Here is a 15,618-nt window from a genome sequence, read left to right on the forward strand (position 1 = left end):
ACCTGAGTGACAGAGAAAGATCCTGTCTCTTAAAAAAAAAAAAAAAAAGAAAAGAAAAGAAAGTGGCATTTAATTGTGGATCTGAAGGTCAGACAGACATTTTCCTAGGCAAACATAGAGGGATAAGAGTGTTCTAAGCTAGGGGTCCCCAGCTCCAAGACAGCAATGACTGTCTTGTAGACTTTCCATTCAGGCACAGAACTGAATTGTGAAGCAGACATATGAGTGTAAGGATTCAGAGAGGTAAATAGGGCTGATGAGTCCTGGTCACTCACTTGAGGTCCAGGTGGGGATCCAGGCTTGGAGAGAGAATGAGGTATTTGTGATGTGCCAGATTTAAGCCATGGGAACAAAGCTGAAGGACTGGTCTTCTGGACAAGGAGAGTGTACTGTGAGAGCCCTGAGGAAACCTGGAATTACCCCTGGGTCTAAAAAGCCACTTAAGAACAATGTGGGGGCCCAGGTGTCCTCACAGCATTCCTGAATCCGGGTAGTTTGCAAAGATTTGACTCAATTTCAGATTCCCCTGGATTGTAGGTCTTCCATTCTTTGTATCTCATTGCCTTAGTTAGGGATAGCTCAAGGGCAGGACTGTGGATCTAGCTGTGAGAAACTGGAGTGGAGAGACTGTGGAGAAGGGCAGTGCCAATGCCACCCTTCTGTTGTGTCTGGGTCTTCACATTGTCATCCTTCACAAGCTCTGCAACTCTCTAAAGGTGAATGAAGATTTCTCTTGAAAGCTCAAGTAGTGTATTATTAAATTCCACACCATCTATTGGTGAAATCTATTTTGCACTCATCTAAAATCTCATTGGATTTGTTTGTATCCCTCATGTCTTTGTTCTTTAAAAAAAAGGACTTTTTTCTAGCTTTGAGAATTAAGTGCAAATTAATTTTAAAATTAAATTTGTTCTTAGGGATCATGTACTGAACAGAAATGATCCAGAACAGGGAGGGGTAGCTCAGTACCACTGAGGAAGAGAATGCCTATTTAACATGTGTCAAACATGAGCTCCCTTTTGGGACCATGGCTTGCTCTGGGTACCGGGGAATATGATGAAGTATAACTCTCACAGCTCAGTCTTTCTTATCTTTTAATTTTTCCTTTTCTACTCCAACCCTCTTACCTCCAATTAAGATTTGGTGTTATATAGAAATATACCACCCCCGCTTAATTCTAGCCATAATCTCATTTTATTGTGAACCAACCTAATTTTGAGGAACTTCTAGGGAATTTCACCATGTTAAATGTTGTAAAACTCCTATTAGAGATGCCTTCAACTGACCTGGGTCATGGATTATGCTGTCATACGTACTTGCTCCTAGGAGATTCCAACACGAGGGAAAAGCATACCACTCAGTAGTGCAAAGACTGGCTATAACATGTTAAGATGTCTTTTGCAAAACAAGAGATATCTCAATGAATACTCAGTATTTGGTAACAGACACCCTAAAGGGGAAAAGCAGAAAACATGCTACAAGGAGTACTTTTCAATGTCACTTAATGGTCCCTGGATGAGAAAAGTTTTCATGCTGAATTATTCAATCAAAACCTAAGTACAAGTGATATCTGATGAGTTAGCTGGGAGGTTTTCTACTTTGGTTGGTGGGAAGAGAAAGTTTTCTTGGACCTGTGTAAAAACCCTGATTATTACTTACTCTAATCTTGTTAGAGGGTTTCTCCCTGGGCTTTGGGTAGTTTCTCCCCATGCATGTGCTCATCAATACGCTGCTGAAGACTCAAGGCCCCTCCCTCTGCAAACTCCCAAGTGCTCTCTCAGTGCAGCACTCCCCTCTCTCTGGAACTCTGCCTTGTGAACCTGAGACGCTATGGCCTCTCCACTTTCACAGAAATTTGTGCCCCAGCTCAGGGGGATCACCGGCAACCTGCCTGGATTCCCCTTGTTGTGTCGTTACCTAGAGACTCTCCAGGCTGTAAGCTAGGGCAATCATGGGGCTCACCTCTGTTTGTTCGCATCTTTCAGGGATCATTGCACTTTATTTCCTCATGTCCAAGGTCTTGAATACCATTGTCTCATTTATTTTTGTCTGCATTTCTTAGTTGTTTCAGGCATGAAATCCAGTTCCACTTACTTTGTCTTGGCTGGAAGCAAAATCCCTCTAGAGCTATTTTAAGGTTGTTAAGATTGTTTTCAGTGCTCACTTTTTGAGGCCACAATCTGAAGGATAACAAACCCAGGAAGAATACATCTAAGAGTAAACTTTTATTTTAATGCAAAGCAAAATGAAAAGATTTTAACTATTCTTTTAAAATCCTTTTCTTGAGTCACTAATTTAATATACAGTTATTTATAGTTTCTCTGCAAAGGATTTTTAAAAATTAACAGTAACTTCCTTACAAATCATTTTTTATATTAATGAAATTGTTATGAAGATTAAGTTTAATAGTTAATGAAATTGCTGGAGATTTACCTTTTCAGGCATATTCTTACATATTTATTCATTTGGTTTTACGTATTTTTTCATGCCTTTAAAAAATTTCTTCAGTATTTTCACGGGCTCTTTTTTTTTTTTTTTTTTTTAATTTTTTATTGGATTATAGGTTTTGGGGTACATGAGCAGAGCATGCAAGACAGTTGCGTAGGTACACACATGGCAGTGTGCTTTGCTTTTCTTCTCCCCTTCACCCACATTTGGCATTTCTCCCCAGGCTATCCCTCCCCACCTCCCCCTCCCACTGGCCCTCCCCTTTTCCCCCCAATAGACCCCAGTGTTTAGTACTCCCCTTTCTGTGTCCATGTGTTCTCATTTTTCATCACCCACCTATGAGTGAGAATATGCGGTGTTTCATTTTCTGTTCTTGTGTCAGTTTGCTGAGGATGATGTTTTCCAGATTCATCCATGTCCCTACAAACGACACGAACTCATCATTTCTGATTGCTGCATAATATTCCATGGTGTATATGTGCCACATTTTTCCAATCCAGTCTATTATCAATGGGCATTTGGGTTGATTCCAGGTCTTTGCTATTGTAAACAGTGCTGCAATGAACATTCGTGTACATGTGTCCTTAATAGCTCGCCAGCTCTAGCAGTTGGGTCTCTAGTACCTAGTGGATAAAAGAGCCCTGCTTTCTTCTGGAGTTTAGAGTGTTTTAACATCACCCATAGCCTCTGGGCTTGGGAAGCCCTTTGTTTCCAATACAATAAGACAGAGAGGTAATTTTCACATTTCCCTCTTTTAGGTATTAGGCAGGAATATCGTTTTCCCCTTGGCTAAAACTATGACCTTAAACTCAGGTAAAGCAGTTTCTTCACCAGCTCAAAAATTCTCATTCTAGGGGCTCTGCTCTCAATCCTCCTAAATTAGCAGTTCTCCATCATGGGTAGTCTCCATGCCTTTTTCCTCACTCCCCTTGAAGAGGACATGCATCCACATCTGCAGAAATGTTAAGTTTTCACCCTTTAGTGGCAAAGGGAGAATTGCTACTATTGGCATTTTGTGGACAGAGGCCAGCAATATTACTAAACATCCAGCAATGTTCAGCAGAGCCCTTCACAACAAAGAATTATCTGGCCTGCAGGATCAGCAGTGACAGAACTGAGAAACACTGTTCCAGCCTGGGCAACATGGTGAGACCCTGTTTCCACAAAAACTTTAAAAATTAGCTGGACATGGTGGCATGTGCTGTAGTTCCAGCTGCCCAGGAGGCTGAGGTGGGAGGATTGGTTGTGCCAGAGAGATATCAAGGATATCAAGGCTGCAGTGAGCTGTGATGGCATCATGGCATTCCAGCCTGGGCAACAGAGTGAGATCCTGTCAGAAAAAAGAAAAGACACTGCTCAAAAATCATCGTAGGCTCAAAGTGCAGAATTCTTGGGCATACTTTGAAGGTACAATATTTGGTGAGCCTATTGTAGCTAGCTTTTTAGATTTTTATTTTAGTGAAATCTATTAAGTCATTCTAATTTTGAATGGAATCATCATGACATTTTAAAAAGATTAATTGAACATATTCTCTATACAAAGAGCAATTTGTAGCTTTCTTAAAATCACAAGTGCTGGGCTATTGTGAATGACCACAGGCTGTGACTTGACCACTAGCAATTTAACTGACATCAAGGCTGGGCAGAGAGGTCCACTAAGTCATGGAGACCTTTTTAAAGGGCATTTTTGTTCTTTGCATGTTCCCTGATTGATCACATGGATCTGACTTGGCATAGTTTAGAAATGAAAGAGGTTTTTCCCCTCCTGCTATCGCCCTACTCCATCATCATCCATTTTCTGTACCATTGACACAGATACTTTGTAAAGGGTAATCACTTTTATTTGTCCCGAGTTACCTAGGAATGATTGTATTTCTCATAAATAAGAGGAAAGAAATTATGTAGAAAATTTCATGGGAACACATAAAAGAACATTGAATCTTTTATTGAAATTCATATTCCAAAGAAGTCTGATTCATAATATATTTACATGCACAGAAATGAAGAGCTTTATTTGACTTAATTAGCAAGGAACATCAGTGTCTGTCAATATTGATTCCTTTTTTTTTACTTGTATATTCCTATCTGATGTGGAAATAACCAATTCTGTGATTCTTATTCTTAAAGTATTCTGAGAATTTGTGCATAATGAGCTTCAAGTACATAAATAAATTTTGATAGCATCTATAGCTCTTCCTTGAACTTCATACATTTGACCTGGTATTGTTTTTAGAGTTGTACAAACATGTTAGGCTGATTCTTATCTTTGAAAACTTTCACTCCTGCTGTTCCTTTTAGCTGAAACGCCTCTCTCTCCTTTGTCTGATAAGGGAACACTTACACTATTTTAATCAACTTAGACAAGCTGTCTCCTCTAACAAGCCTTTACTTACTTTTATTCCAACTAGGGCTGCATCATTATTTCATGGGCCCTAAGCAGTTTTGTGGGCACCTTTCTTCATGAAAAAAAAATTAAAATTTGTATTTTACAATTGAATTGGCATAAAACTGAACATATCAATATTATATATTGAAAACATTTTTGTCTACCTAAAAGTTAATTTTTCTTCTGATTTTAAAAGAAATTAAAACATTTTCATAGACTGCTAAAAAGTGTTGTGGATCCTAGGCACTGTCTACTATGCCTAATAGATAACACATCTCTATCTGCAAGGGTTAGAATTGATCATTCTTTGGCGCCATCATTTCTTTTATGTGAGTGCCTATGATACATTGTTATATTGTCTATATATTTGTTTTTCAGTCTCTTCTTGATATCTGTTAGCCCCTAGAATACAGGGTATTTGACTAGTTTATTGCTTCTAGTCATACCTAATGGAATACCTGACATGATTTAAGGATAAGCAAATGAATAAATTATGTGGCTTGTTCTGGTAATTTGAAACCTTAGTCATCAAGAAATACAAATTCATGAGAACACAGCAAGGCTGGACTAAATGAGAATCTTGGTGGTTGCCATATGTGGTAGTTCTTCAAAAAGAGTTGTGATGACTTTTGCTTTGAGAAGATAAAGTAAGACATACTTTTCCCTATTCCTTTCACTAAGTGCAAGTAGAAAGCTTGGAGGAAAAGTCAGACTGGCTAAGGATTTTAGAACACAAGAAACAACACAGTAGTGAGTTCTCAGAATTTTCTTTTTGCCTCAAGTATCTCAGAACTGATATTGGAGAAGCTGGCAGCCACAAATGTAATAAAAGCAGACAAATTAATACCCCAAGAAAAGCCTGCCTGTTCTAGCTAAAGGGCCTGGAAAAGGGTAGCCTGACAAGCCAGACAACTTTTAGATAAAAACCCTCTTGACCCCAGTGAAACACCACAGAAAAAAACTGAGGCCCTACCTCCACCTCTGCTAGAAAAGACTGACTTGAGTGCTTAGATATCCACCCTTGCCAGGATGTAAGAAAGCTCCCAACACTCTTGCTGAGGTCAGGACAGAGAAGGCCAAGTGAAGCCAGAACTTTATTTCTTGATGACCACTGAGTATCTTCCCTCCTATGACATTAAGAGAGAATATGTGGGAAACCAGGATTCCTACTCCAACAGACAGTAATGAGGCATTCCTTCCCATTCCTCACTGGGATGGTATCAGAGGACGCCTAATATGAAGTCAGAAATTTCACTACCAAAACAATGCCAACTTCTTGCAGTATCTGTGAGGCCACCTAGGGGCAGTAATGAAGTACCTCTGTCTCCACCAAGGTGGTATCAGTGGAGGTCCAGTGGGAATGTTGAACTACACCTCTGCCAAGCAATAACAAGGGCCCCTCCCTAACCGTGTATTATGGGAGGCCAAGTGGAGAACCTAGACTTCACACACACAGTAACAAAGTGACATTCCTCCTCCACCCACTTGAGCAGTGTCAGGGGAGTTACATTAAACACAAGATCAAAAGAAAATTCTGAGCTTTATAATGTCCTAAGGTTTTAATAAAGAATCACATTTCATACCAAGAATCAAAAATAAACTAATTATGAAAACATAATCAAAAGACACCAATGCCAGGATAACATAGATATTAAAATTATTTGAAAATGATCATAGAACAACCATCATACAAATGCTTCAGTGGAAAATTACAAATATCTTCAAAACAAGTGAAAAACAGTCTCAGCAAAAAAAGTTTTTAATTACTGTAATTTTGTAATATATTTTGAAATCAGGAAGTTTGATGCCTCCAGCTTTGTACTTTTGTTCAAGATTACTTTGGTGATTTGGGGTCTTTTTTGGTTCCATAGAAATTTTAGGACATTTTTTTCTATTTCTGTGAAAAATGCCATTGGAATTTTGATAGGAATTGCATTGAATCCGTAGATCGCTTAGTGTAGTCTGGGCATTTAAACAATACTAATTATTACAATCCATGAACATGGGATGCCTTTTTTTTTGGTGTCATCTTCAATTTCTTTCATCAACATGTGCTGGTTTCAATATGCAGATATTTTGCCTCTTTAGTTAAATTTATTCTTAAGTATTGTATTCTTTTCAATGCTATTGTGAATTGGCTTGTTTTCATCATTTCTTTTTTAGATAGTTAATTGTTAGTGTATAGAAACAAAACTAATGTATGTTTTGTATGGTTAGAGTTTTACTAAAGGTGTTTGTTGTTGTTTGCTGTGGTGAAATGAATGAGAATCTTGCACCATACTAGATTTTGCTGAATAATCCTTCAAAATAGTTGTTCCAAATAGCACTTCTTTCACCTGTGTAAAAGAGCATTTGCTGCTCCATATGACCAACCTGTGAGTTTCACCTTTTTCCAATTTCATGGGTGTGAAACAAAAAAATATTATTTTAGTTTTTATAACCTATTAATGAGGTTGTAAATGTTTTTATGTTAGTCATCCATATTTCTTCTTTAAATCGACTATATCCAGTTTTCTATTAAGTTGTATAATTTATATAATTTCTATTGTTAGTCTTTTCTAATAATTCCCAATATTAACTTTATTTTGACATTGATTTGTATTTTTTACATTGTAAATTGCTTTTGAAAATTTGGATTGGTATAAGAATAGTAAGGTAATCAGTATCTGTATTAAATGATCTTTGAAATTAAAGTTTAACAAGGAAAATTTCTAAGTAAAAATGGCTAAATAGTAAAATATAAATATAAAATACATCATTAATGTTGATAGACCTCTTTGAGTGGTCAAAAACTGTGAAAATATTTGTATCCCATGTGAGTGCTCACCAACGAGTGACCTCAGCAGAAGAGGATTTTAAGATCGAGTGGATATGATGACCTATGACCTGTGGATACTAGTCAGCCTCTTTCCCTAGCCACCCCTATCATTGCCCAATGGGCCCATGAACAGAGTGGCCATGGTGGCAGGGATGGAGGTTACACATGGAGTCAGCAACATTAACTTCCACTTACCAAGGCTGACCTGGATACTGGCACTGCTGAGTGCCCAACTTGCCAGCAGCAGAGACCAACACTGAGCCCTGGATGTGTCATTGTTCCTTGGGGTGATCAGCTATCTACCTGGTGGCAGGTTGATTATATTGGGCCTCTTCCATCATGGAAAGGGCAGAGGTTTGTCCTCACTGAAATAGACACACACTCTGGATATGGGTTTGCCTATCCTGCATGTAATGCTTCTGCTAAGACTACCATCTGTGGACTTATGGAATGCCTTATGCACCATCATGGTATTCCACACAGCATTGCCTCTGACCAAGGCACTTGTTTTGTGGCTAAAGAAGTGCAGCACTGGGCTTATGCCCATGGAATTCACTGCTTTTACTATGTTCCCCATCATCCTGAAGCAGCTGGATTAATAGAATGGTGGAATGGCCTTTCAGAGTCACAATTACAATGACAATTTGGTGACAATACTTTGCAGAACTGGGGCAGAGTTCTCCAGAAGGCCATGTATGCTCTGAATCAGCATCCAATATATGGTACTGTTTGTCCCCTAGACAGGATTCATGGGTCCAGCAATCAAGGGGTAGAAGTAGAAGTGGCACCACCAATACTGAGCCCTCACCATCACCCCTAGCAATCCACTAGCAAAATTTTTGCTTCCTGTTCCTGTGACATTATGTTCTGCTAGCCTAGAGGTCTTAGTTCCAGAGGGAGGAACACTGCCACCAGGAGACACAAGGACCCCATTAAACCAGAAGTTAAGATTGTCACTTGGACACTTTGGGCTTCTCCTACCTTTAAGTCAACAGGCTAAGAAGGGAGTTACAGTATTGGCTGGGTGATTGACCTGGACTGTCAAAATGAAATCAATCTGCTACTCCACAATGGAGGTAAGGAAGAGCATGTATGGAATGCATGAGATCCATTAGGGTGTCTCTTAGTATTGCCTTGCCCTGTGATTAAGGTCAATGGGAAACTCAACAACCTAATCCATGGAATACAGGAAATCCATTAGGGTGTCTCTTAGTATTACCATGCCCTGTGATTAAGGTCAGTGGGAAACTATAACACCTCAATCCACTACAAATGGCCCAGACCCTTCAGGAGAAAAGGTTTGAATCACTCCACAGGAAAAATAACACAACCTGCTAAGGTGCTTGCTGAAGGCAAAGGGAATACCGAATGGGTAGTAGAAGAAGATCATCATCAATACCAGCTACGACCATGTGACCAGCTACAGAAATGAGGACTGTAATAGCCATGAATATTCCTTCTTTTGTTAAAAACATGTTTGTGCACGTATACACTTGTACTAAGAAAATATCTTCATTTTGTTTCCTTTTTTATAATGTAACATGAGATTTCTTCATATCATCATTTCAGTATTGTTAACTTTATACAATTTGGGTTGGGGATTGGTGCGTTTCCTGTTGTATGAAGGATAGTTGCATTATGTTAGACATAATTATGACCTTATTATTATCTTTATTTGAAGATTATGCATAATCTCAGGAGATGTGTATGGGTTTACATTGACAAGGGATGGAGTTGTGATAATTAATGCTGAGTGTAAACTTGATTGAAGGATGCAAAATATTAATCCTGGGTATGTATGTGAGGTCATTGCTAAAGGATATTAACATTTGAGTCAGTGGGCTGGGGAAGGCAAACCCACCCTTAATCTGGATGGGCACCATCTAATCAGCTGCCAGCGAATCTAAAGCAGGCAGAAAAACTTGAAAAGGTTAGACTGGCCTAGGCTCCCAGCCTGTATCTTTTTCCCATGTGGGATACTTCCTGCCCGGGAACATTAGACTCCAAGTTCTTCGGTTTTGGAACTCAGACCGGCTCTCCTTGCTCCTCAGCCTGTAAACAGCCTATTGTGGGACCTTGTGATCTTGTGAGTTAATACTTAATAAACTCATATATATATACACACACACACATACACATATATATATGTTCCATTAATTCTGCTTGATTATGTCCCTCTAGAAAACCCTGAACTAAAACAGTTAAGAAATTTAAAATAATGTCCATACTACCCAAAGAAGTCTGTACATTCAGTGAAATCCCTATCAAAATAAAAACAATTCTAAAATTTATATGGAACCACAAAAGATCTCAAATAGTCAAAGGAATCGAGACAAAAAAGAATAAAATTGAAGGCATTACACTACCTAACTTTAAAATCTATTACAAAGCTATAGTGAGCAAAAATAACATACTCCTGGCGTAAAACATAGACATTTTGACCAATGAAACAGTGTAGAGACCCCAGAAATAAGCCCATATATTTGTGGTCAATTGATTTTCCACAGAGGTGCCAAGAAAGAACTAGCGTAGAAAGAATAGTCTCTTCAATAAATGATGTGGGAAAACTGGATCTACACAAGCAGAGAATGAAATTGGACTCTTATTTCACACCATAAACAAAAATTAAAGTGGATTAAATACTTAAACATAAGACGTGACACTGTAAAACTACTAGAAGAAAACAGGGGAAATGCTTCACAACACTGGTCTGGAAAAAGGTGTTTTTAGATATGACCCCAAAAGCACAAGCACAGCAAAATATAAATGGGATTACATCGAACAGAAAAGCTCTGCACCACAAAGGAAACAGAAGCGTTAAGAGACAACCTGTTGATTGGGAGAAACTATTTTCAAACATAAATCGGATGGGGGCTAATATTTAAAATATATAAAGAACTCAAAAAACTCAATAGCAATAAAACAACCCAATCTAAAAAATGGGCAAAGAACCTACACAGACGCTCTCAAAAGAGGACATACAAATGGCCAACAGATAGATACATGTGTATGTATATACTCATCACAGATCATCAGGGAAATACAAATGAAAATCACAATGAGATATTACTTCATACTTGTTAGAATGGCTATTATAAAAAAGATGAAAGATAATTGTCAGTGAGGGTATGGAGAAAAAAATGCTTGTGCACTGTTGATGGGAATGTTAATTAATATATTCATTCTGGAAAACAGTATGGAGGCTCCTCAGAAAACTAAATATAGAATTTATATTATCCAGTAATCCCACTTCTGAGTATATATCCAAAGGAATTGAAATCAGTATGCCAAAAATATATCTGCATCCTCTCTGTTCATTGCAGCATTATTCACAATAGCCAAGATATTGAAACTACATATACACACAAACACACATATATAGATATATGTAATATTGTAAAGGAATACTATTTGGCCTTAAAAAAAGGGGGGAAATAAACAACATGGATGAACCTGGAGAGTATCATGCTAAGTAAAATAGGCTAGGAACAGAAAGACAAACACTACATAATTTCACTTACATGTGGAATTTTGAAAAGTTGAAATCATAGAAATAGTGAGTGGAATGATGGTTACCAGTAGCTGGAAGGGGGAGATGGATGGAGAAAGGGGAGAAGTTGATTGAAGGGTTCAAAGTTTCAGTTAGGAAAAATAAGCTTTAATGATTTATTGCACAGAATGGTGATTATAATAAATGTTACATTCTGTATTTCAAAATTCCTACAAAATTGGACTTTAAATGTTTTTGTGGTAAAAATAAGTATATGAGATGATGTATTTGTTAATGATCCTGATTTAATCATTTTATATTGTAAACATACATCAAAACACCATATTATACCTCATAAATATATATAACTCGGTCAATTAAAGAAAAAGAAGTGGGAGGTAGCTTAAAGAGAACAGGGCTTGCTTTTGGTGATTGTATAACATTGTGAAGGTTCTCAATGTCACTGAATTGTATTTTTTTTTATACTTTAAGTTCTGGGTACATGTGCAGATCTTGCAGGATTGTTACATAGGTATGCACATGCCATCGTGATTTGCTGCCTCCATCCCTCCTTCACCTGTATTAGGTATTTCTCCTAAAGTTATCCCTCCCCAGACTATTCTTTAAGATGGTTAATGTTGTGTTGCGTGAATTTTACCTCAATAAAAAAGATGGAAAAAATAAAATTAACCCTCATACATTACTGGTGGGACTATAAAATGACACAACTACTTTGGAAAACATTTTAGTAGTTCTCTTAAAAAATTAAACATAATTTAATGTATGACCCAGCAATTCTCTTAGGTGTCTATCTGTCAGAAATGAAAATATAGGCTGGGCATGGTGGCTTACGCCTGTAATCCCAGCATTTGGGAGGCCAAGGCGGGTGGATCACCTGAGGTCAGGAGTTTGAGACCAACCTGCCTAACATGGAGAAGACCCATCTCTACTAAAAATACAAAAATTAGCTGGGCGTGGTGGCATGTGCCTGCAATCCCAGCTACTTGGGAGGCTGAAGCAGGAGAATCGCTTACACCCAGAAGGTGGAGATTTCAGTGACCGAGATCATGCCATTGTACTACAGCCTGGGCAACAAGAGTGAAATTCCATCTCAAAAAAAAAGAAAAGAAAACATAAATCCACACAAAGAATTATATATATATGTTATTAATATGATTTTTCATAATTAGATACAACCAAATATTGGATATAGCCAAAAATTCAAAACAATCTAAATTTCTACCAGCTGGAAAAAGTGCAATTGCCATACAATGGAATGTATTTGGCAATTAAAAGGAAAAAATGATGGAATGTGCTACAACGTGAATGAATCTCAAAAACGTTATGCTAAGTGAAGGAATGCAGAAATAAGAGGTCATGTGTTATATTATTCTTTTTATTTAAAATATCCAGAAAAGGCAAATCTGAAGAGTCAGAAATTAGATTACCTGGCTTTGGGATATGTTGAAGGAGTTGTTGATGGTGGGAATTAACAGTAAATGGACTTGATCATTCTTTTAGGGGTGATTAAAAAGTTCTAAAACTATTTTATGGAAAGTTGCACAATTTGGCAAGTTTATTTAAAATATTGAATTGTACACTTAAAGTGAGTGAATTGGTATATTTAAAATATACCTCACTATAGTTACTCCCCCATCTCTCTCTCTCTCTCTCTCTCTCTCTCTCTCTCTCTCTGTGTGTGTGTGTGTGTGTGTGTGTGTGTGTGTGTAAGCCGTATACATATAAAAAGCTAGGTTACATTTTGGACCAGAAGAATGAAAATGTGAATTTCATATCCTAAAGCTTGTCTTATATTCTCCACGTTGTGGTTATTCTTTATTAATTGCATGGAGAAGCCATCTAGAACACTAGGTGTCTGGTGCCTTTGCTTTTTCTGGTGCTTCTGCCTTCTTGAACATGATTAATATTTAATTTTCCCTTCAGATATACAGCACTGCATTTGGTTGATGCTAACAGGAAAGTTCATTTATATCATAAATACTAAGTAAATTCTAAGGCATTTGGGTTAAGCAAGGGCAAAATTAAAATAATACACAATTGTCCAATGAATTCAGTGTTTTCTACATATAGAGTCCTTTCTTATTATAGAATAGAATGGTGAAATAACAGATGTAGTATGGGTATTATTTTATAACAGATAATATCCAATTTTAGTTGAAAAAAATTAAGTTGCCTAAAAGTTAATTTAAATACTATGATTGGTATGGATTTATAAAGCATATAATATTAAAATTTTTATTGACAAATGAGGAATTGATATCTCAAAAGGGAAGGATACGTATTTTAAAGTTTCATTCTGGAAAAGGGCAGGAAGAAACTTAGGAAGGATAGAAATGAAGACATTAACATTAATGTCTGACCTTTAAAAATGTACAGCTTGGCATTCAAATAGACTAGTAGTTCCTATGTTGCCTTTCATACTGTAATCAAAATCTACAAGAACTGTTGGTAGGGATGACAAAGGAACAGAACAAATGAAAAATAATAACTCTAAGAGCAGATATCTGAAATGTGCAGTATTGCTTTGGCTAGAGAGTAAAAGATGTAGGATTTTTAAAACTCTGGACTAGAAATTTTATTAAAGCTTAAACACTTCATTGTATTAAGAGGAACCAAAACTAATTGATCTCCTAATACAAGAATATTTTCAGTTCAAAGCAAGCAGATATGTTCTAATAAAATATTTGATTACAGTCTGCTATTGCCCAGCTAAATCATTCTTGTAAATTCAGTGAATGTCTTATAAGCTAAATGAAATGTGTTATGGCTTTAATGCTTTGTGTTTGGGTCATACACGGGGCTGAGGGAAACCAGTGAACAGATCAGAGACATCTTAACCCAAAGTTGTTCATGGTTGTGTATTCAAGGGAGCAAGGGCAAATAATGGTGAAGGAAGGAAGTCAGGGATTAGCATCTTGGTACTAAATGTCAGTTTCAAAGGGAGAGGCCGGAGCATAGGCAGACAATTTCCTAGGTTGCAAATGGCGAGGATTAGGCACAGGTAAGAGAGATTCATGCAGGATGGACAGTAACAAATGTTTTATATTAGAAATTGTGTGTTATGGCATCAGAGCAGTCTACTGGGGTAAGGCACTATGCAGTACCAGGCAATTAGAATTCCGTTCCACCTGCTGAGTGCACAAGGGGCTTCTGACCTGTTTATTTGGAATGTAAAACTATTCATGGCAAGTATATATTATTTGCTTTACATTGGAATGTTTATTAGTCTGACTTGACTGTGTTGTAAATCACGATTTTGCTTTTGTACACAACCTGCTTCTCTAGAAGGTAGCTGATATTTTTATGTAAGAACCTAAGGGACTTCTCAATATATGGTTCTTATACCCTGCAACCTATTTCTATTTCAGCCTGGACAGTTTTAGACGGTGCAATCTTGCTCTATGGTGTGAGAAATGGCTGTAGGAAACAACACTCAACGAAGTTATTCCATCATCCCGTGTTTTATATTTGTTGAGGTATGTGGATTTTTAACCTTTATGGACAAACTGAAATAGTAGTAGCAGTTTTTATTCTGATAACTTAGATTGTGTTATAAAATTATTTAATTTTATGGTTGATAATTCAATTTTGATAGCACAAATGGTAAAGAATTAATAAACTATACAAAATGTTTTTTCGAAATGTTTAATAACTTCCTTAAATAGGAAGTTATAGAGTAAGAATGTTTTTAAACTTCACCTTTGGGTACGATAGGTGTTTTATTATATTTCTCCTATTTTCAACAGTGATGTGAATGCTAACTATGAAAGAGAATGAAGCATTTTAATTGTTTATTAAAAAATCAATATCCTGTTTCCGGAAGTCAATAAACCAGGCATTTTACAGATTAGGTTAGTTCATGGTCTTTTGCCTTAGAGCCCAAATAAGGAAAAATGATCTTAGAGTTTACTATCTCCACTGGACATTCTCCTTTAGAGGGGTATTGGGAGCTTGTGCAATGTGTGATTTCTTCTTTCCTGGATTACTTTGTTTAGTTGCTCTAACTTTGTGACAGCAGTTTTTCCAGCATATCTTTGGTTAAATTACCTTAAGTCCTTTGGTTAAATTACCTCTCTCTATATATTGCTATAGAGGAGACTGAGACATAAAATTTTAGGAAATTTGGGAAAAAAACTGCTTTCCAGGTTATCTTAAAATAAGATGTTGATTTGCCAGCGATAATATTGTATCTGCCTTATCAAGAAGATAGGGTGTCTAGTGGATTTTTTTTTATATCCTAAAGCTTATACCTAAAATATGACAGTGTAAAGAGTTGAAAAGTAAGCATCCTGAATTTCCTGTCTGGGAAACTGCAAGATAGCCTACATCCCAGGAGTGAGCTGTAGCATATTCTATGTTATGGCATCTTTTTGGCTGACTGTGGGAGAAAGGTGTGTTGATCCACTTTGTTATCCATAGAAAAACAAAGTTGGGTTAAACCACTACCTACATTAA

The 15,618-nt window shown here is 37.1% G+C and overlaps 1 protein-coding gene across 3 annotated transcripts in view; it reads left to right on the forward strand.

The window, feature by feature from the left end:
* Positions 1–15,618, forward strand: part of PLPPR1 (phospholipid phosphatase related 1) — a 359,335-nt gene that overhangs the window by 181,435 nt on the left and 162,282 nt on the right. For all 3 annotated transcript variants that reach the window (XM_035253096.3, XM_009000342.5, XM_054258389.2), the window contains exon 2: positions 14,532–14,639. In XM_035253096.3, the coding sequence (XP_035108987.1) occupies positions 14,577–14,639 (63 nt within the window). In that variant the 5' untranslated portion in view covers positions 14,532–14,576. The remainder of the gene's footprint in view (positions 1–14,531; positions 14,640–15,618) is intronic.

The sequence above is a fragment of the Callithrix jacchus genome, chromosome 1, assembly GCF_049354715.1.
Source record: "Callithrix jacchus isolate 240 chromosome 1, calJac240_pri, whole genome shotgun sequence".
NCBI lineage: Eukaryota > Metazoa > Chordata > Mammalia > Primates > Cebidae > Callithrix > Callithrix jacchus.